Source organism: Scophthalmus maximus, chromosome 11 (genome assembly GCF_022379125.1).
Source record: "Scophthalmus maximus strain ysfricsl-2021 chromosome 11, ASM2237912v1, whole genome shotgun sequence".
Taxonomy (NCBI): Eukaryota; Metazoa; Chordata; class Actinopteri; order Pleuronectiformes; family Scophthalmidae; genus Scophthalmus; species Scophthalmus maximus.
In genome coordinates, this window is record NC_061525.1 from 1249696 (window position 1) to 1273727 (window position 24032).

A 24032-nucleotide genomic window follows, 5' to 3' on the forward strand; every position below is an offset into this window, starting at 1 on the left:
ACCGACACAAACACAATTCAGACACCAACTGGGTCAGCATATCGCATAAACACCGCAACTTGACATGACAATATATGACCGATGTCAGACTTGATAGCTGCTGCTAACAACATGCTAACGACACCAGCTACATATCATGCTGACGCCCAGCCTCCGCAGATTCCAACCCTCTCCTTCCTCTAACTCTCAGACAAACATTCATCTCACCAGCCGCTGACCGATGTTCGTATCAACACAGCGACACAAATTGTCTTACTGTCCAAGTCTTTGAAGGAAAAGTTGTGTTTTCAGAACATGGAATGAAAGAGGTAGATCTGTAATGAGAGAAGACAACAGCTGGATAAGTAAAGAACAGAGTCCACATCACGTGCAAAAACCTTAACACCTCCTTTTGAGGAAATGTTCTGTCCCACTGTCAAATCGTCAAGTGCACGAGGGGTCGCTCGCGGACTGTTTGAGCACTTTATTCCCACTTAAGTCAGCAGCCATGCCGACTTTGGCTGAGGGAATTACCCACAGTTCATAGTGCTGTGACGTGAAACATGGGGTAACCAGGGGGACGCCCCAAATTGTATGAAAAAATGTAAACAGCCGCCATGCTGGAAAAAGAATATCATTTATTAATTATTTGCAAATGACCTCTCGTCCACTCTGTAAGGCAAGAGCCTGCAACATCTTCATATCCAGTCGCTTCCTCAAGTTTTATTTTTTATTTCTTTTACTTTCCATTGAAATATGTACAAAACAAATATGGCACCAATTCAATTCAAATCAATTCAATTTTATTTGTATAGCGCAATATCACAACATACATTGTCTCAAGGCATATTACAGGGAAAACCCCACATTGGAGAGAAAAAACTCCCATTTAACAGGAAGAAATCTCTGACAGAACCAGACTCAGTTGTGGGCAGTCATCTGTCTCAACTGGTTGGGGTGAAGAGAGAAATGGGCGAAAGAGGAGAGGTGGGAGGAAAGAGGGTTATTACTTCAGTTGTCTGAAGAAGGTCAAATAAAACGTGTGCTTTTTTCTTTCAATCAATTTCTAAGAAATTAAAGAGAATAATTAAATTAGGGGAAGATTTTTTTAATCTATTCTTGTGGACATGTAATCACAAGAGTTCTTCATTTTAGTTTTCAATATCAAACCAAATGTTATAGAATCTCTACAAGGGGAAGCTGGACTTGATTAGATTTGTTGTCTTATTCACTTGTGAATATCAAGCCAAGATGCACGTATTATATTACATGAGGGCCGTGAAGAAAGTCAAATATGGAAAATAAAAAAGAAAGTCAAATATGGAAAATAAAAAGTCCTAAACACACCAGGTTCAGGTGCAGTGAGGGAGTAACAAGTTGTTTGGCAGTAGCAGAGCGGAGTGGACGGGCTGGGGTGTAGAGTTTGACCATGTTCTGGATGTAGAAGGGGCTTGAACCATTCGCAGCATGATAGGCAAGAACCAGTGCCTTGAATCAGATCCGAGCCACCACCAGAGGCCAGTGCAGGGTGTGGAGGACCGGTGTAGTGTGGGAGAACTTGGGGAGGTTGAAGACCACCCGGGCCGCTGCATTCTGGATGAGCTGCAGGGGTCGGAGGTCACATATCGGCAGACCAGCTAGGAGGGAGTTGCAGTATACCAGGCGTGAGATGACAAGAGACATGAGATGACAAAAGCCTGCATCAATACCTGGGTCGCCTTCTCTGTGAAGAACGGACAAATCCTCCGGATGTTGTGGAGGAGGAATCTGCAATAGCGGGGTCGTCACTGAGATGTTGGCAGTCCTTGTAGTCTTTTGGTTTCGTAGTTCTTCACGCAGAAGACAGTGGGTGATGTGGTCATCAGATTTCTGGCTGTGAGAAAAAAGGAAGAGAAACCAGACAAAGATTACAACAGTGAAGATGGAAGCCTCATTTAGCAGATTATGGAGCTGGACTGTCCATTAGACGTATGTTAGATGCACCTCCTGTACAGTGGAACCAGACTCAACATATCGTTGTCTATACAGCAGAAAGACCAACACACTGCCTGTCTAACAGTTGAATAACTTAGACAATCAGCAGGTCTGTAGTGTGCTGGGGATGAGCACTTGATTAGGTTTAGCTGTCACTTCTGCTGACCTCTGACATGTGTCGGGTCATTTCTTACTATAAGTTTAACTTCCCTTGGGGTTGAAATCTGAGTCCAAACTGATGCTTCATTCATTTGTTTTTCCTTATGCTGTCAGTTACCAATGAAGGCATGGTGAAACGACAAAGAGATATAAACCAACCACAGTTGATCAAACAAAAACAATTAACAAATACATTAAAATCACAAACATTTAGTGAATTTAAACAGCAACCAAATACATCCTTATAAATGTGTGGGTGGAGATGGGCTTGCCGGGCAGGCCCACCTCACCGACATCAGGACGGCGGTGTTGCTGCACATGAGTTCTCTTAAGTCAGTCATTCTGTGTTTCTGTGTTCCATTAAAAGTCTGCTCTAACAATCATTTTGTGTTGCTCTGTTCTTCTCTTTCCAGGCCAATAACATCCACTCCAAGGAGGTCCGAAAAGAGTTGGCCACATTTATATGCCACAACACGGCCACGGCAGCGGGTTTAATGCCTAAAATGTGTCGCAAAGCAGGGCCATGATGCGCCATTTCAAGGATGCCGTGGCTGCCCCTGCCTCCTCCGACCCCGCTTCTGCCTCTGCCTCAACCTCCGCCACTCCCTCCTACTCCAAGAGGGCCAGTAAGCTGTAGCAGGCTGACACTGATTCGGACACCACCTCCTCTGAGGAGGGGGATGTCCCGTTTCAGGAGTCGGGCAGCTCCGGGCTGGAAGAAGAGAAGATGGAGGGAGGCTTTCCTCATGAGCCTTGAGAGGGTAACTAAACACCTGCACTTTGGACACATTTCGCCTGGTGAAGGATCGCTTAGTGTGTGAAGCCCCGTCGCAGATGAGTCACGTAGTGTGAACAGCTGACTGAAAGCCTGCGGTTACAAGACAGCACGTCATGTAGTATGAACGGTATAGCGATCTGACGACTTTTTTTACACAATTTTGTAGTGTGCCCAAGGCCTTACCTGCTCCGATGTTGTTCAGTTATCCAGCCATTCGAGGTTGAGTCCTCCACCCCTAAAGGACTTCCTGTTGACTCCGTAGTCAAAGCAGAGCTCTTTACGGATGGAAATGTCTTTCATTGCTTGAAAGAGGATGACATCCCTGGCTCCTTCCGGGAAGTTGATTAGGCAATGAAGAGGCTTCAAATTCCAGTTCTTACTTGAATGGTTGATCTTCCTGCCCATTGTCTCCACAGATGGATGGCACTCGCAAGGAAATGTCTGCGCATCAATGCAGAGGTCACGGCCACCAGCCTTGAAGAAAAAGAGGTAGCCCATCTCATCCTTCATGGACTCCATCAGTTTCATGCCTTCCACTGCTGTGATTACCTTTCCATGGTAATCGCAGATGATGGAGCCTTTGGGAAAGGCTTTGGTGGAAACAACTCCTGTGGTCAAAAGAAGGTGACATTACTGAGTTTTTCCACTACAGGATTCTAATTATTTCAGTATTTGTCTGCAGAATAAATGCTACCCTGCTCTCAAGACATATTCACTCACCTTGTCCTTTGCTGCCGCCAAAATCCTTGATGGCCAGGCCTAACCAGCTCTGCTTTGTGACACTACTGATGATGCCCGCATCACTCTCCATCTGAACCCTCTTGGCTGGTTTCCACTTGGCTACAATGTCCTCAGGACGGGGATGGTTGCCTTTCCATCCCTCTTTCCCGATGATCTTTGCAACCTTGTGTACAGTTGGAGGGTGTCTTGAATACTGGGCTGTCAATGTTAGAAAATTAAAATGAATTTTTTTGTCCACACTTGTGAATTATTCGTTTGCTAATATGAATGGAACATTTACACAATAGGTACTCCGCCCGCTGGTTGTACTGTGCCACCCTCCACTTGTCATAAAAAACTCGGCCTGGCAGAAACCCAGCATCTGTCCTTTGCTTCTTGGTGGGCGGCTGGCCAGTCACTCCCACCGGGAAGCACTCGAGGAACGTGCTAAAATCCTTTACGTCCTCGTCAGCTGTCTCTCTAGCCCTCTTCCGTCTATGACTAGTCCCCTCATTCCCTGACTCATCAGAAGTAGAGCTGCAAGATGGAGATGATTTCATGGTTAAACACTGACAAGCTGGACTGACCTTGGGAACAGCTGTGAGAAAGAGAATAGTTGAATGTTGTGATTGTGGTGAAGACACATACCGTTCCAAACAGCTGAAGAGATTGGCGGTGGCCACGACACCCTCCATGGTCCTCATTCTGTAGTGGGTCTTGGCCACCTCTGTAGAGTGGGCCATATAATGTGCCACTGCAGATTTCTGCTCCTCTGAAAAGTTTTCATTTGCCTCTGTCCCTGCAACTCTTCTGACCACCTGGCTTCTGATGTTGGGTAACTTGTAACTGCAATGAAGAAGAAATCTGAGATCAACCCTGAATTATTTCAGCACTTTCATTTATACAGGAAATAATACTATTTGAATTACTTTATGGACTATTTAAAGCCCCAGTGTAGGGATGCACAGATCATATATTAGTATCGGATATCGGCCCCCATATAGACGAAATGGATAGATCGGGTATCGTTGACAATGGGCCGATCCATTGAACAAATCTATTCACTTCAATTCTGTGTGTGAGGCGTATTACGTCAAGGGCTCCAGATGGCAACTAAAACAATCGACAGTGGCGACCATCCAGACGCAAATATATGTATATATATGTACATATATTTGCACATATATGTGTTTCTTTTGTGGCCGCTAATCTCTCATCTCCTCGCGCCTGCATCTCCCTGCCCTGCGTGACCCGCTTTGGTTTTGGTTTCACATACTCAGGCTGTAATGTTACCAGCCTGAAATCAGAGGAAGACAGCAGGAATGTTGGTGTCAGACAAGGAGATGGAAGGAAACACAAGGCAAAGAAACTGCCACATGAAGTTAAACTTCTTCTTCTTCCCCCTCCTCCGTCGCTGAACTAAAGTAATGGTGACGGTTTCAAATCATGTTTAATTTTATAGCTTTGAAGTGGTATCATGTGTGTTTTATTGGGGCTATTTCGATGTAATTTTGTTGGACTGAGTTTTAATTTTAAAAGTACATGTAAAGCTAACCGAGATCGCGAGTACAAGCGGCCAAAATGGGTTTCCTTAGAAAGGTGGCTGGTGTCTCCCTCAGAGATAGGGTGAGAAGCTCAGTCATCCGTGAGGAACTCGGAGTAGAGCTGCTGCTCCTTTGCTTAGAAAGGAGCCAGTTGAGGTGGTTCGGGCATCCGGTAAGGATGCCCCTGGGCGCCTCCCCTGGGAGGTGTTCCAGGCACGTCCAGCTGGGAAGAGACCTCAGGGTAGACCCAGGACTAGGTGGAAAGATTATATCTCCACACTGGCCCGGGAACGCCTCGGGATCCCCCAGTCAGAGCTGGTTAATGTGGCCCGGGAAAGGGAAGTTTGGGGCCGCCTACTGAAGCTGCTGCCCCCGCGACCCGACCCCGGATAAGCGGTTGAAGATGAGATGAGATGAGATTAGATGTAAAGCTAACCATATAGTTGGATAACTTTGGCCATAAAAAGAAATGCATAAATGAAAAATATTACATTTATTTCACTTAGCAGTCGCCTTTGTCCAAAGCAACTTACAATAAGTGAATTCAACCATGAATATATTACCCAAAAGTGCAAGAATCAAGAAACAACATAAACATTTGTCAAATAGGCAAAAATGTATTTATGGTAACAAGATTGAAGCATATTGGACATGGCACATACTGTGCAAAGAATGCATTGTGCACAGTATGGGATGCAGGGCAGACAAAGGCAGATGTACAGAGGGGGAAGAAAAGGTAAGGGGGACATTTGACATTGTTGTGACATTGATTTTTGCCTTTAGGAGCCAATAGCTCCTAGATATTATTTGTCTGGAGCCATGCCGTTATGCTCACTTAGAATTTAGATCCCTGACCTTGACTTGATTTGTGATTTAGCTTTTATATTTCTCAGTTTAAAATGCTAAATGTTGGAATTTTTAAAATCTCAGCTTCAGAAGCTATATTTGATATTGGATTTGGACAAAACGTTTATAAATAATTTTAATATCTGTATAGAATATTTTGTTGCAAGTTGCAGTTGAAGCATTATTTCATAAATGATTCAGTAAATTTATATTTATGTTAAGTGGTTACATTTAGTTTTACCAAACGATGAATACTTTTCAATCCAGATGCTGCTTTGTGCACATGAATTGCCCCAGTCTATTCCACACAGTGGGGAATACAGTTTATTAATTTAACATTGGTATCGGATCGGTACTCGGTATCAGCAGGTACCAAAATCCCAGGTATCGGATCGTTATAGGAGCTGGAAAAAGTTGGATCTGTGCATCCCTACCCCAGTGTTTAATATTTGTAATTTTCTGGCATCATAGGGTGGTGAAGTTGCAAACTGCAATCAACTGAGCAACCAACAGGGACACTTTATGGTGGCGCAGCGCTGATTCCATTTCCGTTTCCGGCGTTGCGGAAGGTTTAATGGGACTGCGTGTATTCTGGACCGTTTTGTGCAACCGCATTCAACAAGATGTAGCAAACATGGAGACTGACACGGAAGTCGGGTCCACCTCATGTTACTATATTTAACTCATTCAGCTTTGTTTATTTTGTCTTTTGTTGATTATACATAAGAACACATAATATATTAAATTTCTGTGAATAAATTCATATACATATTTCACACTAGCTTTAATACTTGTTGTCTTTCTTTGTACAGTAGATATTGATATGTTAAACCATGGGATTCTACTAACTGTTCATGCAGACGTCTGAGGTCGTTGGTGGCGCTGGAAACCGGCCTGCCGGAGATGGACAAGAAAAACTTGTCCCGATCATCCACCCCGTCCTTCAGATACCCTGAGCGGATCTCTAGGTAGTAGTGATCCAAGAACTGTGGAGATAATGATCATGAACTTAATACTTGACAAATCACTGATGGAGCTTTAGGTCATAACAGTGAAAAAATGGAACAGCGAGGCAAAGTACGACTGATTCTGATTCATGGTGAGCTTTTTTTTATCCTGTTGGAGAACTTACAGAAGCCTCCTCCTTGGTGAGGGCAAATGTTGCTATCTGCATGGTGGCAGTTTTATGTTCCCTGACCCCGACACAGACTCGTCCATGGTGAAGCCTCTTGTTGAACCACTCTGATGTCTGATGAGCAATGAATGACACGGTGAGAATTAACGACATGAAGAAAGTAGGCCTGTTCTATGTGAATCTGGACATGCAAAATTTTTCACCGACAGCATGTAATACTCTACCAACTGAAGAAACACTGTTGGAAAAGTATTTACTGTCATTCCCTGCACTGCTCCTGGTCGCTGGAAATGTTTCAGGATCAGGATGCCTTCACAGTAGTAGCGGAAGAGCGTTTTTTGCTTTTTATCTACATGTTTTCGTTCAAGGAGCTTCCCATATATGCCCAGCATGTCTTTCATGGTCACCCGGAGGACCCTCTGGCAGTCATGGAGAGTCTGTTTATCACCAATGAACCAGTCATACCTAGAATAATACGATACACAGACACCAATAAGGAGGACATTTGAATTACTGTCATTAAGAGAGAGTAGGAAGATCAGCAACTCACCTTTTTCTGACTGTATCTGTGCAGAGGGACTTTAAAACCGGCTTCCTCAAAGTTTTGAGGATGTCAATGTATTTCTGGCAATTGTTGTGGAAGGCCTGGTCCTTTTTAGCTAATTTCAAGTCCAGTTTTAGGTGCTCGATGAACCTAATCATGCTCTTTATGTAATTTATGATTGTGGATGGTGACATCTTCACACTGTTTAGTTCCCGAATGAAGGTCATGGCCTCTTTGCTCTTGGTGAGAAAGTCCAAATGCACCTCTTTGCCGGTGGGCTGGATGTATCTCAGTATCCTGGAGACATTGTCTACCTGTGATTAAAGATGATAGAAGAAGTGTGAATTGATAACACAGAGGCCCAATAGGCCCAACTGTCACTGCTCTTGTTGCGACCGGCAGCAGGCGTTCACATAGTTTACGTCCTTTGACTTGTTTTAAACCTACAAATGTTCACAAATTGTGCACCAGCGTTTAAATTAATTTTAATTTAATGACTCTCTCGTCTGCACCGTGTGAAGATGAAGATACAATTCCTAGTACTCCTGGCAACTACGCTGAACCTCGTGGTCGGCCTGTTTGTCAAGCCTCATGCAAACAGGATCCAATACATTCTGGAATTTCTTCTTGGATTTCAATTATACAATGTCCCAGTGGATCAAACTGCAAATCTGTTCTCAAGCAGTGTGGAGTATGACATTTTTGAATGTGATATGCGGAGTACAGACCTCCAAAAACTCCTGGTAGAAAATATAGGGAAAGAGAAAAGAGGGGCAGTGTTCGGCAGCAACTATGAAAGTTAACCAAGAAGAAACGTCTTCCTTTACTGTCAATAGTCCTGGCTTATGTCCAGTCCTTAAAAAATAAGACTGATGAACTACAAACGTGTGTGTCTAGTATGCACAAGTGCACAAGAAAGGCACCATTAAATAAAATGTATTATTATTATTTATTATGCTGTTTCTAATGTTTTTAGCTTCTGGTTCAGTGTGGCAGTTGTTTTCATTTGTGGTTTGGAATTTTTCCGGTATTTGTTGTTGTCAATATTGTTTGTAGTTGAACTTGTTTGCTGTGTCCTGAAGTATTTTACTCGGTAAAAATTGTTGATGGAGCTGTTGTCACACTATAGAGATGTTAATAGGCCTACAGGTGTCATGATTCTGACTTTTATTTATTTTTCCATTTCTTGTGCAGCTTTAAGTGCTTAGTGTTACTTTGCCTTGGTTGAGTTACCTTTGTTATCCCGTGTTTTGTTTTCTTGAGTTTCCTGTTTTATTTTCAAGTCCCTTTCCTTGTGTTGCTTCACTTCCTTTACTGTCTTGTTTCTGGAGTCTTTACTTTTCCTGTGTCTCCTGTCCTGTGCACCTTTCCCTAATGTGTCTCACCTGTGTTCAATTAGCCCCGCCAACCTTTAGTCTATTTAGTCTCTGTGCTTCCCTTTGTCTCTGCTGGTTCTTCTGTTATTTTCCTCCAGTCTGTATCTGTGATGTGGTTCCTGTGATTTCCCCCCCAGTCGGTTGGTGTTTTTGGATTCCTGTTTGTTCCCTGTGGCTATTGTTCTGTTCTGTTCCTTTATTCCTTATCTACATCTGTGGACACCCTTGGTTGGATTTTGGTTTTCGTTTTACTTTGTAAACTTGTAGATTTGTTTTGTTTTCTATTTATTAAATCATTACTTTAAATGCACCTTGCATTTGGGTGCTGCTTCCTGCATAACCGTTACAACAGGCTGCAAAGAGCAGCAAAGAGAGCACAATTATGTGGTACGATTTTACCTCCTGTTGGCATTTTGTGACCAGAAGAGTGTTTTTCAGGTAGTCCTTAAACTGTGCCAGTAGTGCCGTTTCAGGTGGGAACTTTGCATACAAGCCCATCTTCTTCATTTTCATTCGCAGTATAGTAGGCCTGAGAAAATACAGATACAAATGGTTCACAGGAACTTACAGATGTTCACGACCAAACATCATTGATTGAACACGTGTTTAATGAGGTGATAAACTTACTTTTGCCAAGTTGGGTTGGCTTTGTCACTGGAGCCAGAGTCGGATGTCTCTGCAGCACCTTCACCAGCCTCTTCTGTGCTGCCACTGGTCGGGGGGAGGACTTGCTTGATGGGAGTTGAAGTTGATGATTGATCAATGACTTCAGTGTCTGTGTCCTGGGGTGCGTTGGCAATAAAAAACCCTTTCCTGCGCAGGTCTTTGAGGAGTATCAATCTTAAAGCTGTGTTTGTGTACAGCTTGCACATCTCCGCGTAGTCCCAGACTCTCCGATCGCGGGTCCAATTCTTGGTGTTCTCCTCGGCCCTCTGCAACTCTGCCTGCCTCTCCTCAGGTGTGCTGTTCTTCATACACACCCTGGCCAGGTGGGTACTCAGTGTGTCCTGGGGTTTTTCACACCGCAGGCAATACACAATGTGACGATCCTTCTCACTGTGAGAGAGAGAAAAAAGACCATGTAAGCTTTCTGCACATTAAACTTTACATGGGAAACACTGTCATAATACTAAATTTCCATTGCATATGTTGGCTTATGATTGTTACGGCCTCCCTAAATACACAAAAGCTCAACCGGAGACCAAGACATATCACAAAGGACGCCGAGTCAATAAGGTGTCAATAAAGTATATATTTTTATTTTCGTCTCTGAACCATTAAATTCTCATCATAGAGATAAAATCTAGGAGGACAAAAGCGAGTTGGAGATCCCAGCAATCATACTCAGCTCAAAGCCCCTCACAAAGAGCGAGGAAGAGACTGGGCCAGCCATGCTGTGTGCCATCATACTCAGCTCAATGCCCCTAACTATCTACATAAACACCCCTGTATTAATCAAAGAAAATCAAAAACTTAACTACTGGAGATTTCCAGTCCAGGACTAAAATGACAAACGAATGCTGAGGGAAAATAAACGCATGCTGGAGAACATCAAGAACTAGATGGAGGACAGCGCTGTAAGAGCATCTCCCATCTCCCAGAAGAATTTGGAGCAGGGAAGGACATGATGGGCTTCAACCTTCAATTCGATCGGCTTGACTTGCCCCTGACCCACAACTTGGCCCAAATACGTTACCTTAGCCCACCAAACTCGCACTGAGCGATTAAGTGTGAGATTTGCATCACGCAATCTCCGAAACACAATTTGAAGTTGCTCAATGTGGCTTTCTCAGGAAGTGGAGTGAACAACAATGTCATCTAAGTAAGCTTCACAGTCTGGTACACTGGACTAGATTGTGTTCACCAAATGCTGAAATGTAGAGGGAGTGTTACACATGCCAAACGGCATCACCGTATACTGCAAAAAGGATTTAGGAGTCACAAAGGAAGAAATATATATGAAGCGAGGAGTTAACGGCACCTGCCAGTAGCCTTTCAACCGGTCCAGTTTTGACACGTATGCATGCTATTTTATTGCAGGAGACTCCCCCACATCAATGTCATACTGCAGCACATTGGTTTGAGTCGGCACTGCTGAAAACAAAGACGTGGGACTTAATTAATCTGACCACATCTTCACCCTAGGACTGAATCAAATGTGAAAGACACTGGTCAAGTGTGGAAAACACTAATGATTTTTTTAGTCGTCCCTGAAGAACAGCAGGTGACGCACCAATAACTTCCTCAGCTGCATCAACTGACGCAGCCTGGATGACTGCGGGATCAGCACTGGACAGTTCCTTAGCCATGGAAAGCACATCAATAGGTCCAGGACTGGACAGCAACAAGTCCTCGCTACTCTCCTCTCTGACAGGAGAATGTGACACTGTCCCTCGATCCAGGTAAGGTTTCAGCATATTAATATGAGGGAATCTACTTCGCCGCTTACGGTCTGGAGTGGCTACTATGTAGTCTTGTTCGTTCACTTTTTCCTGAACTATATAGGGCCGCTATAACGTGTCTGCAGAGCAGAACCTGGAATAGGAAGTTAGAGCAATACTTCCTCTCCAGGAGTAAAACTCCTGGCTCTAGCATCCTTATCAAACATGGGCATCATTTTCGATTGTGCCACAGCTAGATTTTTCTTTGCCAACTCACACACACGGTGAAGTTTGAAATAAAACTTACAAACATAATCAATCAGATTTTTCGGTTCACTATCACCCAGCCAACTGTCATGCAGAAGTTTGAGAGGGCCTCGCACAGTATGTGTGAAAACAAGCCCACTGGACTGAAGCCGAGGGACTCCTGAACCGCCTCACGAGCTGCAAAGAGAAGATGAACAACCTCATCCCAGTCTTTGTTAAACTCAAGGCAGTAAGTCCGGAGCATTGACTTCAGAGTTTGAGCGCTCAATAGCTCCCCGACTCTCTGGGTGGTATGCACTCGACCAACAGTGAGAAATGTCCAGCTGCTTCATCACCTGTGCAAAAGAGCATCTTCCAGTCCAACCATGCCCCTCTCCTGTTCGACATTTATCTCCTTTACACTGCTCCTCCGACTCCCCCGCCTCCTAGTCGGCTGCATGGAAGATCCAGGTGCTGCTCCACTCCTAGAGAGAGACTCACATCAAGTACTAAACAAGATAGAAACTGCAATCATTTAACCTAAACATGAACACGTGGAATTGTAACTTGGCTCCCACACAGTGAATGAATAAATGTCTCACCTCTTCTTAGATTTTTTAGCCACTGTGAAAAATAAAAAAACAGTTAAAACAATGAGGTAAAACAGTAGCACAAAATCAGATGTAGTGATGTGAGAACACGATATTGTCCGTTAAACAACAGGTGTGGTTGAAAAAGTTGAAGGCTCCTGTATTTATGCCAGTTTATGGCCGTGTGGGTGGACTAAGCCCACCTATTGTGAAATCAAATCACCTAGCCAGTCTCAACTTTTACAGCTGCAACAGTTAATCAATTAATCAATAAGTAATAAGTGACTACTAAATTAATCGCCAACTATTTTCATAATTGATGAATCGGTTAAAGTAATTTTTAGGGGGGGAAGTCAAATTCTATGTTTTCAGCTACTAAATGGATATTTAATTAAATATTTTCTGCCTTCTTTGCTCCTCTATGATAGTAAAAGCAATATCTTTGGTGTGGCCAAAAACAAAACATCATCTTAGGGTTTGAAAAACCCGGAGGAGATTTGTTTACGATTTTATGACATTTTATGGACCTAACAACTAATCGATTAATCAATTATGAAAATAATCCTTAGTTGCAGTCCTAAAAGACTTTAATGCAGAAGATAACAAACCTGATCAGGAAACGGTGTGCAGCTCAGCAAGGAACTTGCCCACTGCCACACACACATACACAGACAGAACTAATAGACTCTGTCTGTTTTTTGATAATGTTGTTAGCACTTGTTAACAATATTCTATTGTCTATTGTATACGAGAAGATCCTTTGATCTCAGGAGTGGGTGAGTTATATATCACAGGAGCGTGTATGCCTTTGATCATTTGATCTCAGGAGTGGGTGTGCTAGATCACAGCATTGTGTATTCCAGATCACAGGAATGTATACCTTTGATCCTTACACAAGTTTGATATGTAAAATGCTTACAGCTGTAGTCAGCAGATCACTGTCTCATAACTCAGAAATACTATTACATCTAAAGAACAGAACAGGGTGCATAGTGGCATGGCCATTTTTACACAAATGACATCCTCCTCTAGCCCTTTAGTTGTCCTTCCAACCTCTCTATAGAGTCAATATCATAAACCGCTGCCTTTTATCAGGATGTGTCCCCAGCTACTTCAAACAAGCCATTATCCAACCCCTACTCAAGAAACCAAACCTGGACTCCTCCCATCCAAAAAAACATCTCTAAACTACCTTTCCTCTCCTAAATTGTGGAGGGGGCCATTGAAAAGCACCTGACTAAATTATGAGTCCGGCTTCTGCAAACTACAGTCCTCTGTAACAGCTCCTTAAAGTCTCAAATTACATTTTAATGGCTGCAGATGCTGGAACGTCAGTTTTGGTGTTATTGGAACTTAACGCAGGATTTGATACAGTTGACCTGATCCACAGGCTAAATCAAATGTCTATTATTTATTTGACAATATTGTTTTATCCATGCCTCCGTCGTTATTATTAGTATTATTATGGTGACTCACCGAGCACTAACCAGGGTTAGTTTGGCTGAGAATGTTTTTCATGTGTTTACCGAGTGTAGCAGATTAACCAATTTTTTTTAACCTTTTTACAAGTTTTTAATCTTTTCAACGTCAGTTTTCTCTCCCTGTTTATATTGGTGGAATCAGGTGGAATAAAAATAGCAGTCAAATGTCGATTGCTGATTTTTTTAATAGCTGAAACCAAATGTCGAAGAGACAAAATGCAAAACAAATATTGCATTTTTCACAGTTGATGTTGCGACCTTGTGGAAGTGCAACATTAAAGCCAGACTGAGGCTGGTGTTCTGCTTCCGCTCAGTTAAACTGTGTCAAAAATGGTTAGAGTGTGGTGCTGATGATGCCAAAGTCATGGTTCAACCTCCATACTGGCCAGTAATCTGCATAAAAGGGTATCCCAATGTTTTTGTCATCTGTTTTGTTGTTATAAAATAATATCACATGAGAAAAATATTCCTCCAGTCCCTGTAAAATCTGACGTCCCCAGACTTTTAAGTGCAAGGCCAAAGAAAATCATGTTGTCTAAAAACACAATGCAAGAGGACTTGAATTATATCACTGTTGTGGAAGGCTACCAGAGAAATGAATTTATTTAACCTTCTAATCAATAAATCTGCTTCCTGCATTCCTATCTGAATTTAAGGGGAATGATTTCTGACATAAATTTTCCAAGAGATTTTAGTTTGAATACCACATCAGAACATCAAGACTGAGTGAAAGTTACGGCTCTTACCGTAATGCCTAATTTAGCGTTGCATTGTCCGCAGGAGTTGGGTTGGCAGAAACCTTCTGTTTTACATATTTCAATGTGGCTTGTGAAAGAAATATTCCCATCTGCTTTGTCTGCATGCCGACTTTGATCCACTGTTTTCTTTGTTTTTCTTTTCCCTAGAAGATACCTAAGCCGAGTGCTGTTAGCCAACTGAATTCAGTAATGCATGCAGTGTTTCTCATGAAATCTTGAGAGACCATGGTGGGTGGATGTCAGACCCTCTAGGGGGGTTCCAGGGGCATGGCCCCACCGGAAGAAAATGTTCGTACATTTTAAAGTTAAATCCATCAATCTGGTGAACTTTGACAGGAATTTAGGAGGCTACATCTCTAAGAACTTTGTGCTCTTGTAAAAAATGTTTTGCTGCAGTAAAGACTTTAATGATAAACAAATTGTTTGTATGGATAAGCATGATGATCACCACCATTGATATACATCAGAAAAGAATATAAAAATATATTGAATAAAAATAAAATGTATTTAAAAAATAACAGATCTGGTCTTGGATGAGCAGAAGAAGAGTGTACTTTCACTTTAACCTTCACTAGATGTTCCGACAGATCACTTGGTGTTTTACTGTCTTTACTTGCAAACATTTGTTGCACTTGTGGCAACCAGAATTTTCGACCGGTTCACTCTCTGCACATCGGAGCAGGTCTGACTCTGAGCGCCTCTGCTGCAGACGAGCAGTGAGAGCTGGCGACGTCCACTGCACCGGACATGCTTCGACACAGACAGTGACGCACAGATCTGATCTCTCCTCAGTACGCTGCTACTCTCCATTATTTTTTTTTTTATATATCTGTTGGTTGTAATGGATGCACATGCAGTTTTCTGTAACAAGACTGTCTTGCATTAAAGTTATTATGGTATCCGTGCTCTGATCGATTGCTCTGAAAATCAGCAGGTCACTTTTTGCAGTCAAAAAAAGGAGAATGCAACCAGCAACACCGCAGACCAAGCAAACAGCCTGCTCCAAACATAATTTTGAGGAGCGCACGTACAACGTGAGAAGCAGTGCACTTATCTCATCTTAACAGACCTTTTATGATGCTCTGAGAACTGTAAAAATATTTTCGATTTGTTACAAGTCTGTGACGCAACAAATTAGACTATGACTGACGGCCACAGACTAGTCAATGAATGGGACACACAGACATGCTCAGGGGCACCAAAACATTGGATGAGATGACTGATTGGTTCACCAGGGTGAAATGTTACCAGCTGAAACACTGGTTTTAGGCAAGGCAAATTTATTTGTATAGCACATTTCAAGAACAAGACAATTCAAAATGCTTTACATAAAACATTAAAAGCATTGGGAAGAAACATATAAATTACATTAAAATACAACAATTAAAAGAGAAAATAAAAACATGTTAAAGTAGAAAATGAGAGGTGATAAAAGTTACAGTGCAGTGAAAGAAAGTTTATTTACTCAGAGGCAGCGGCAAATGGGGAAGTCTCAAGTCTGGTTTTAAAAGAACTTAGAGTTGCAGCTGTCCTGCTGATGGTTCATAGCAAAGCAGAAGATCAGAAATGCATTTTGGCCCAAAACCATTCAGTGCTTTGTAAACAGACAGTAGTATTTTGAAGTCAATTCTTTGACAAACAGGAAGCCAGTGTAAAGAGGACTAAAATAATATGATGTTTCCTTTTGGTCTCAGTGAGGACTCGAGCTGCAGCGGTCTGAATTAACTGCAGCTGTCTGATTGAATTTTTAGGAAGAACTGTAAGGACACTGTTACAGTAGTCGAACTTGCTGAAGATGAATGCATGGACAAGTTTTTCTTGTTCAGCTCAGAAAACAATTATTTCAGTGTTTTCTTTGTTTATTTGAAAAAATTCTATTGCATCCAGTCATTGATTTCAGTGGGAGCATGTAGATGTTGTACAGAAGAGGTGCCACAATGGAGCCTTGGGGAACTTCACATTTTTCCAGTTTTCAAGCCGGTCTAGTAATATGTTGTGATCAACTGTGCCGAATGCAGCACTGAGATCCAGTAAAACCAAGACTGAAATGTTGCCATTGTCTGTGTTTAAGTGGATGTGTGCCAAAATTGGTGAAAGTACAGAGCCGGTCAGGTGCAAAGTATTGCCATTGGACGCCATGGTTACTAATGTAACCCTGGTCCCCCAGTTATGGCGATTGGACACCAGTGGGGGTATTGCCATTGGACACAAGCATTGCCATTGGACACGCTGTCCCATTGTGTTTTCTCTCTCTGTAATTACTCCTCCTATTCATACTGGCCATGAAGGCTAACTATTCTATTTGTTGTTACTGTTGTTTTATTGATTTTACTATCCTATGTTGTTGACATCAACCTGCCGAAGGGACTAAAGATGGAAATTAGCCGTTGGCTATAATCTTGCATATTTACATGTATATGTTCATTAATATGTATTGTCCCTGTTTTAAATAAATAAACTCAAACTCAAACCCCAGGTCCAATACAAATGTATTTTAATTTTTTAAAGTGGACGACTTTTGTCCACTTCAAATACCTTAGAGCTGGGATTCGGGTATCCCAATTGGACAATGGCAAGTCATTGCCATTGGACACCATTGGAGGTAATAATAATAATAATAATAATAATAATACATTTCATTTAAAGAGGACTTTGCATTGCTAAAATCAATCTCAAAGTGCTATAATCAAGGTACTACCATGAAAAAAAGGGAGAAAAAAAATTAAGTGTGTGAAGTGCATTGCCAATGGACAACGGGGCCATCAAGGTTGGCAGTGACCAAAATATTGCAATTCCAGCCCAAAAAACACAAGCACTTAGGAGATATGACCTCTGTCCACCAAGGTCCAATCACAGACAGTTAGCTAGAAGGTTGTTGTTTTTTTTTCGACACCCTTTTTCATTGGTGAGTAAATGCTGTAAAAATGAATAAGATCGGAACGAGTCAATTTTTCACTATATCCATTTTTAAAGACAGCAAAAATAAAAAAGAATATCTCTGCAATGGAATGTTCAAAACATATGAAAATTTAACGATGTCATCCTCTCCTCATACAGAACACATGGTGTACATATCAATAAAATCGGAACAAGTGTAATTCCTAACCATGTTGTGCTTGATCGTTAATTGGTTGTACACTCTGACTGGCTGGCCGCTGTAGCAGGCATGCTGCATGCAGGTGATGTGTGTTGTGATTGGTGGAGGGTCTTAGAGCATGGGGGATGAAGCCCTTAAAAATCCAGGTGGAGAGGTACACAAACTGGGACTTCTGGCAGACTGACTGGTAGATGTAAGTATGAAACCTTGACATGTTTATGATTTAATGTGTAATGTTTTGAATAATGTTTGTTGAAAACTGATTTGATAATGGTCCATGTAATGGGAGAGATGTGAATGTTTGAATTTATTATCTTTTGGGCAGTTTGAATGTGCGCTCTGACGCACTTAACCATTACGCACTCCATCCACCCGAATTAACTATTCCTACTGTTTTTCCTTTGCTATTATCTATCAAAACTCTTCATATCTCTTAGCACAGTGTGTTAATCTCACCGTTCATCGTGTTTAATGCGTTTTCTTACATTTAATGTTTAAATGGGCACTTTTAAAGTGTGCTGTGACGCACTCCAGCTGGCCAACTCTGCTTGCTAACATAACACATTATGCTGAGTGCTTTGTTTTATTTCTCTTTTCATCAGACGAACTGGAGGAGGACTTCAATCAAAAACGGTTCCTATTTTATGGGTACCAATGTACATTGCACAGCAGTGTCAGTGACCAGGATGGGTCACAACAACAGAATATAATCAAACACCAATCACTGGAATTTCCAGTGTTTGCTCAGACTTTGTCAGGAGGATTAAGACGCGTGTGCTACTTGACAGAAAGACGATCACTGAAACTGATATGTAACCTATTTCCATGGTTCTTTGCTGTGTGCAGACCATTTTCTCTTGTCATTCTTTGGGAGAGTACTCCCCCTGCTGGCTCAGGCCTTCTCCAGATTAGAAAGCTTGAATGTCCTCATGCAGCTTTGTTTTACATTCCTTGCAGAGGAGGTCAGGGCCCTGGTGAGCCAGAGTCTCCAACAGGGCACCACAGGAGAGAAAGACCAGCAGCAGGAGCAGGAGAAGGAAGATGAGGAGGAGGAGATGGAAGGCGGCGGTAGCAGCAGCAGCAGCACCACAACAACCGAAGATGAAAATACAGCCCACTCATCTTCCTCAGCTGAACCACAGCCACAGGATGAGATGGAGGGCACCCTGAACAAAAAAAGGAGGCAGTCGATTGGGGAGTGCAGAGTAATCATAAGTCTGTTTAAGTTGCTCCCAGACAAAAAGAAGACCAAGGCAAAAGATTAGGGTGAGGAGGCTTAGATTTCTCCCAAAAAAATATTGTTAGGGATTTTTTTAGGATTGTTCTTGTGTTCTTTTGATTGTTTTATTGTGTGGTGTTTAGCTTTTAGGGATTTTTGTGTGATTTTGAGATTGTGTGATGTTTTGATTGTTTTATTGTGTGGTGTTTAGCTTTTAGGAATTTTTGTGTGGTGTTTAAATTTATCATATTGTGTGTAATAAATGGTTAAATTGTGAATACTTCTCCTCTTTCTTTCTAATTGCACACATTTTTTATTCATATAAGTCTCACAACAAACACTACACTGTTTAATCAATGTAATACCAATACAAACTCCTTGTGTTTGCTCAGACTTTGTCAGGAGGATTGAGACGCGTGTGCTACTTGACAGAAAGACTATCACTGAAACTGATATGTAACCTATTTCCATGGTTCTTTGCTGTGTGCAGACCATTTTCTCTTGTCATTCTTTGGGAGAGTACTCCCCCTGCTGGCTCAGGCCTTCTCCAGATTAGAAAGCTTGGATGTCCTCATGCAGCTTTGTTTTCAACATTCCTATTATTAAACATCTTACATTTAAACCCTTTGGCAATATCTGGCTAAAAAACATGTCACTTACCTGACAGGTTAACAGTGTCCAGCTGGCCAAAGATGAGGGCCCACGACTTCCTGATCTCCTCCTGATCTTCTCTGAGCAGAGGGTCCTTGGGGTCCTCGGTGATGGGAGGTCTGTTCTGGATGCTCTTGGATCCGTTGGTATGGCGCAGCATGCTCAGGCTCTCTTCATAGTGGTTGTCTGCGAGGGGAAAGACAGGAGATCCTCAAGGTGCACATGTTTCCTCCCAGATAGTCCTGCAGCAGCCTCATCAGCTCCGAGTCCCGGTCGGGGATGTGCTTGGAGCGTCCGTCCACCGGGGTAGAGATGACGTTACCCAAGGCGAGAGGGAAAGGTTGATCTTGGGAGGCATTGTGCAGTCGTTCGCCAGGAGCACCAGTCTCAGACTGACGCTCACTTCCTGCCAGGTCAACACGGTTGAGTTTACCTAATGCGTCTGAGAACCAGAGAGACAGAGACAACGTCAAAGTTTAATGTATTAAGCCAAAAAATGCACCCTTAGATACAAACACCGTTCACGAAATTCTTCAGTTTGTCGACAGTTGTCATAGAGACACAGAACTCGTGCACTGAGCAACATGTTTTTTTTTTATATATTTACCTAAATTTATAGATTCATCTTGTGGTTTTGTCCAGATAAGAATGGACATCTTTCTAACCTGATTATGACATTGTCAAACAGTATCTTTTTTATTCTTACTCTTTGACCAAGTTAAATCATATAACAAGTATAAATGACATGAATGACGTCGCACAAGCTCAATCTGGTGCAACACATTTCATGAACTGGTTTCTGCAAAGTGCAAAAACAGAACTTGAGGTCGAGAGTCGTCACTCGCTACACAGCATTTTCTGTTTTCGGCACGTACTCTGAATAACTAAGTACCACAAATGCATGAAATAAAATATGACACCAATCTCAAATTCTGTGTAATATGTCCCATTGACTCTTAAGGGATGAACTAAACAACTGCATGGAATGAAATATCGATTCAATGTTCCATGATCTACAATGCTGAAATGATGAAATACACTTTGACTTTGAAACTCCCATGTCACATGGACATTTGATTTGAACTCCCATGTCACATGGACATTTGATATGAACTCCCATGTCGATAACATCATGATAGTCTACATCAACATTCATAACCGGTCACCACCAGTAACACAGAACATGAATATGAGCAGCGCGGGCTCATTGTCATGGTCAATGCCCCGCGCTCCTCCTCCACCAACATGGCGGCCGTGAGCGTCACGTTAGCTGCTAACTGGCTAACCAACACAGTTAATGCGGTACGTCGCTCATGAACACTTTCCAAACTGAACACAGTGTCACAGTACAGTGCAATCTTTGTTTTCAATCCACGAACTAACATCGCCTCACCAGCTCACCTGCAAAGTGCAACAATATCACTTCCGGTTGACAGCCGCTACAGCATTCTCCGTTTTTAGCACGCACACGGGATTTTCGTCCTCTGACATACTCTCGCGATATTTCCCTGTAACTCTCCCTGCGCAAATGGTGCTCAAGTAGCGCCACTGACACCTGCTGGCGTCTTCTGGTAACTACGTCTTGACAGTGACACAGGCAATGAATAACATGAGCCTTTTCTTTGAACAACAATCATCACGTTCTCCCCATAAACACACATCAACATATGGAGACATGTCAAACTCCCTCTTCACTTAAAGTACAACAAAGAAAGGATTATAATCAATGAGCTTCATCTGACTTATTGTGCCACATTAACACACACCATTTTACAATGTGTGATACAGGTATCAGGGCCGGTGTTATGGCCCCACTGGTTTTCGATTTAACTGGTTCCCTGCAGATGTTTTCCGGTACTGCGGTGAAAATGATTGTTTAAGGAAGATCTAATTAACAGCCAACGATGAAAAATTAAAGTGAAGAAAATAAAAAAATAAAAAAGATTGCATGGAGCTGGATTCGATGTCACCACAGGACAAAGTCTGCGACACTCATCGTGAGCCACGCCAGCTCTTACCAATAACTGGTGTCTGTCACATATTGATAGATGATGTCATCCTCCGGGGAACAGTTTGATTTGGATTCACCTGAATCAACTCCTTACCCCTCGGCTCCAAGATTGTTTTCTCGGCGATGGCCACATTTACAACCCCATTACAGCAGCACACGACAGAACACTGACAGAAATAAATACTTGTAAACTGTAACGATCTAACTCAGACTTTATACTGTCAAAACACGCTAAATCATTACTTGCTTATGCTGAGCCACAGGAAGAGGAAAATAAAGGCAGAACTGAGGGCATGGACTTTACTGTCACTCTACTTCCTTTTGTGTAACTATATTGGATAGTAAAATACAGACGCACCACTCAGACCTCAAAATTTCCCATCACGTGCTCGTCAATACCATGTTATTTAAGAGCTTTACACCATACTCAATGACCAAAAATACAATCATAACTTATCAGTTGTCAAGCATTTATTGTAAGAAAAGGCATTACAGAGAAAAAAAAAAATCCCAAAGGATTCAATCCCCTTACAGAGGATCACTTTACTGAGCCCACAATGTGTAAACAATAATCAATGAATATTTCAATTCAATTTTTTTGTATAGCGCCAAATTACATAAAGAAATAATCTCCAAGCACTTTACATAGTATGGTTCGAGACCTCACTATATTACAGAGAAACCCAACAGTTTCCACAATGAGCGAGCACTTGGCGACTGGGGAGAGAAAAAAATCCTTTAACAGGAAGAAGTCTCAAGCAGAACCAGACTAAGTGTGTGCGGCCATCTGTCTCGACTGGTTGGGGTAGGAGGAGAGAAATGGGGGAGAGAGGAGAGGTGGGTAGAAAGAGGGGGAGAGGACTTATTTGATCACAAGTCCAACGTGAGATATGGAGGCCTTTGTGTCTCATGAACGCTCTGTGGAATAGCAGAATATTGTTGTTATTTGTAACCAAGAACCTTTAATGACATCACTACTGATTTATGAAACTTGCCTTGGCATATCCTTGCATTTTGTAATGTGGTTAGGGGTTTCACCAGAGGGGTCGATGTAAAGTGCCCGCTTCTCCTTTGGATAAATGACCATCACAATGTACGAGAAGTCATGTAGAGAGGATTAATTATCAGCATGTAAATGAAAAGACTTATTGCATGCATTTGCCTCACTCTCGACCTCCCTTCCGGGGCCCAGATTTTGCAGGTCTGCAGTGAATATTTTGTATTGCCCTACTTTGCTCCACAGCACAACTTGCCTTCTATCTGACCAGATGTCAGCTATTACTGAGAATTAGATTACAGAGTTCTTCACAGAAGCTTAGTTTGTAATTGAATGCATCATGAAATTTGCAAATGTTCCCCCAAGTCCTACTGCGGCATATGAAATACTCCTGTGTGAATGCAGATGTCTTTCAGTATCTTGTCACTGAAATTAAATTGTATTGACATCTATACTTACATTCATCTGGGGTCACTGGAATTGAGGGATTAAAGGCAATTGTGTTGCATGACTTGAGAGTTGAGGATAAGGACTCTGTGAGAATGTGGGGGATTGGGGAACCCCGGGACACATCGAGGAGCTCGGCTGCAGTGCCAGAGGAGGAGTGGACGTGGTGCCAATCCATTTTGCTGGAATGCGTGGTTGTGGTTCCACGTTCCACATTTCTTTAGATGATCAATGTTGATATTTTCCATAGTGTTTCCTCTTGGTGTTTTTAGGTCAGCACTTTTTCCATCAATGTTGATAATTGTGAATGGTCCCAATAAATGAGCTTCTAATTTCCCTCCCTTTCTTTGTTCCTGTTAAATATTTTTCTGCAACACTTTGTCCCCAACCACAAAGCTGTCATCCTCCCCCTTCGACAACTTCCTCTTCCGCACCCTCTGTTGTCCCTGTGCAATATTGACGTCCACTTTAGCATGCACATCTTTGAGGTTTGTTATTCGGCTGCATACTTCCTCATTTTGAATTAGGGTGTTGAGGTTTTCATCACTTATCTGTAACATTGGTGTAGATAAATTAACATGAGTATATTACAGCAGAGAAAGAGATATGGTTGCCAAAGCAGCCCCTACTGCAGTAAAATGCAATCATACCTGCCACTTGTCTGGAATTTCAGAGGGATAACGAGCCTCCCTTCCATACATCAGGAAATATGGAGAATATTTTGTGGTTATTTGTTTTTGGTGCGCAGTCCAAACACTGTAGGTATGATATAATTTTCTCAGTCGCTTGGATAGTCCTGCAACATTTTTTTCAAAGCCCTGAAAGTGAATACAAATTAAAATCACATATATACAGTACATACACACACACACACACACACACACACACACACACACACATATATACAAACATACATAAAACAAACACACATGATATATAAGTGTATTTTCACCCTTGAATGGTGCCATTAAGCTTTTCCACCAAGCCATTTGTTTGCGGGTGGTATGGTGCACAGAGCCTTCTGGCAATACCAAGCTTTGAACACAAGTCCAGGTTGATCGAGAATATGCATTGGATAAGAAAATGAACACACATTGTT

General features: G+C 42.1%; 1 protein-coding gene and 2 long non-coding RNA genes across 8 annotated transcripts; 1 reads left to right on the forward strand and 2 right to left on the reverse strand.

Moving 5' to 3' along the window:
* Positions 1-1120: 1120 nt before the first annotated feature.
* si:dkey-23a23.2 lies at positions 1121-13015 on the reverse strand. Of its 5 annotated transcripts, none has more exons than XR_004789900.2 (15): positions 12881-13015; positions 12285-12306; positions 12039-12167; positions 9683-10111; positions 9455-9584; positions 7686-7993; positions 7393-7600; positions 7133-7249; positions 6850-6986; positions 4259-4456; positions 3912-4147; positions 3611-3829; positions 3074-3498; positions 1689-1852; positions 1121-1581 (listed from the first exon to the last, which is right to left on the reverse strand). XR_004789900.2 is itself a non-coding variant. In XM_035623456.2 (15 exons), exons 5-14 carry the CDS (start codon positions 10027-10029, stop codon positions 3089-3091), a joined length of 2310 nt encoding a protein of 769 aa, XP_035479349.2. In that variant the 5' UTR covers positions 10030-10111; positions 11744-11880; positions 12039-12167; positions 12285-12306; positions 12881-13015; the 3' UTR covers positions 1121-1852; positions 3074-3088. The 5 variants fall into 5 exon arrangements, 2 of the variants coding, with proteins under 2 accessions (XP_035479349.2, XP_035479348.2); XR_004789899.2 differs by having other exon boundaries at positions 1121-1616; XR_004789898.2 differs by adding an exon at positions 2886-2980 and having other exon boundaries at positions 1121-1852.
* Positions 13016-13163: 148 nt separating this feature from the next.
* Positions 13164-16050, forward strand: LOC118299609. Of its 2 annotated transcripts, none has more exons than XR_004789901.2 (3): positions 13164-14158; positions 14659-15302; positions 15443-16050. It is a non-coding gene; the product is annotated as an uncharacterized LOC118299609 (long non-coding RNA). The 2 variants fall into 2 exon arrangements; XR_004789902.2 differs by having other exon boundaries at positions 15446-16050.
* A 690-nt stretch (positions 16051-16740) lies between these two features.
* LOC118299502 lies at positions 16741-20989 on the reverse strand. Its single transcript, XR_007031718.1, has 3 exons — positions 20880-20989; positions 19488-19920; positions 16741-18774 (listed from the first exon to the last, which is right to left on the reverse strand). It is a non-coding gene; the product is annotated as an uncharacterized LOC118299502 (long non-coding RNA).
* Positions 20990-24032: the final 3043 nt, after the last annotated feature.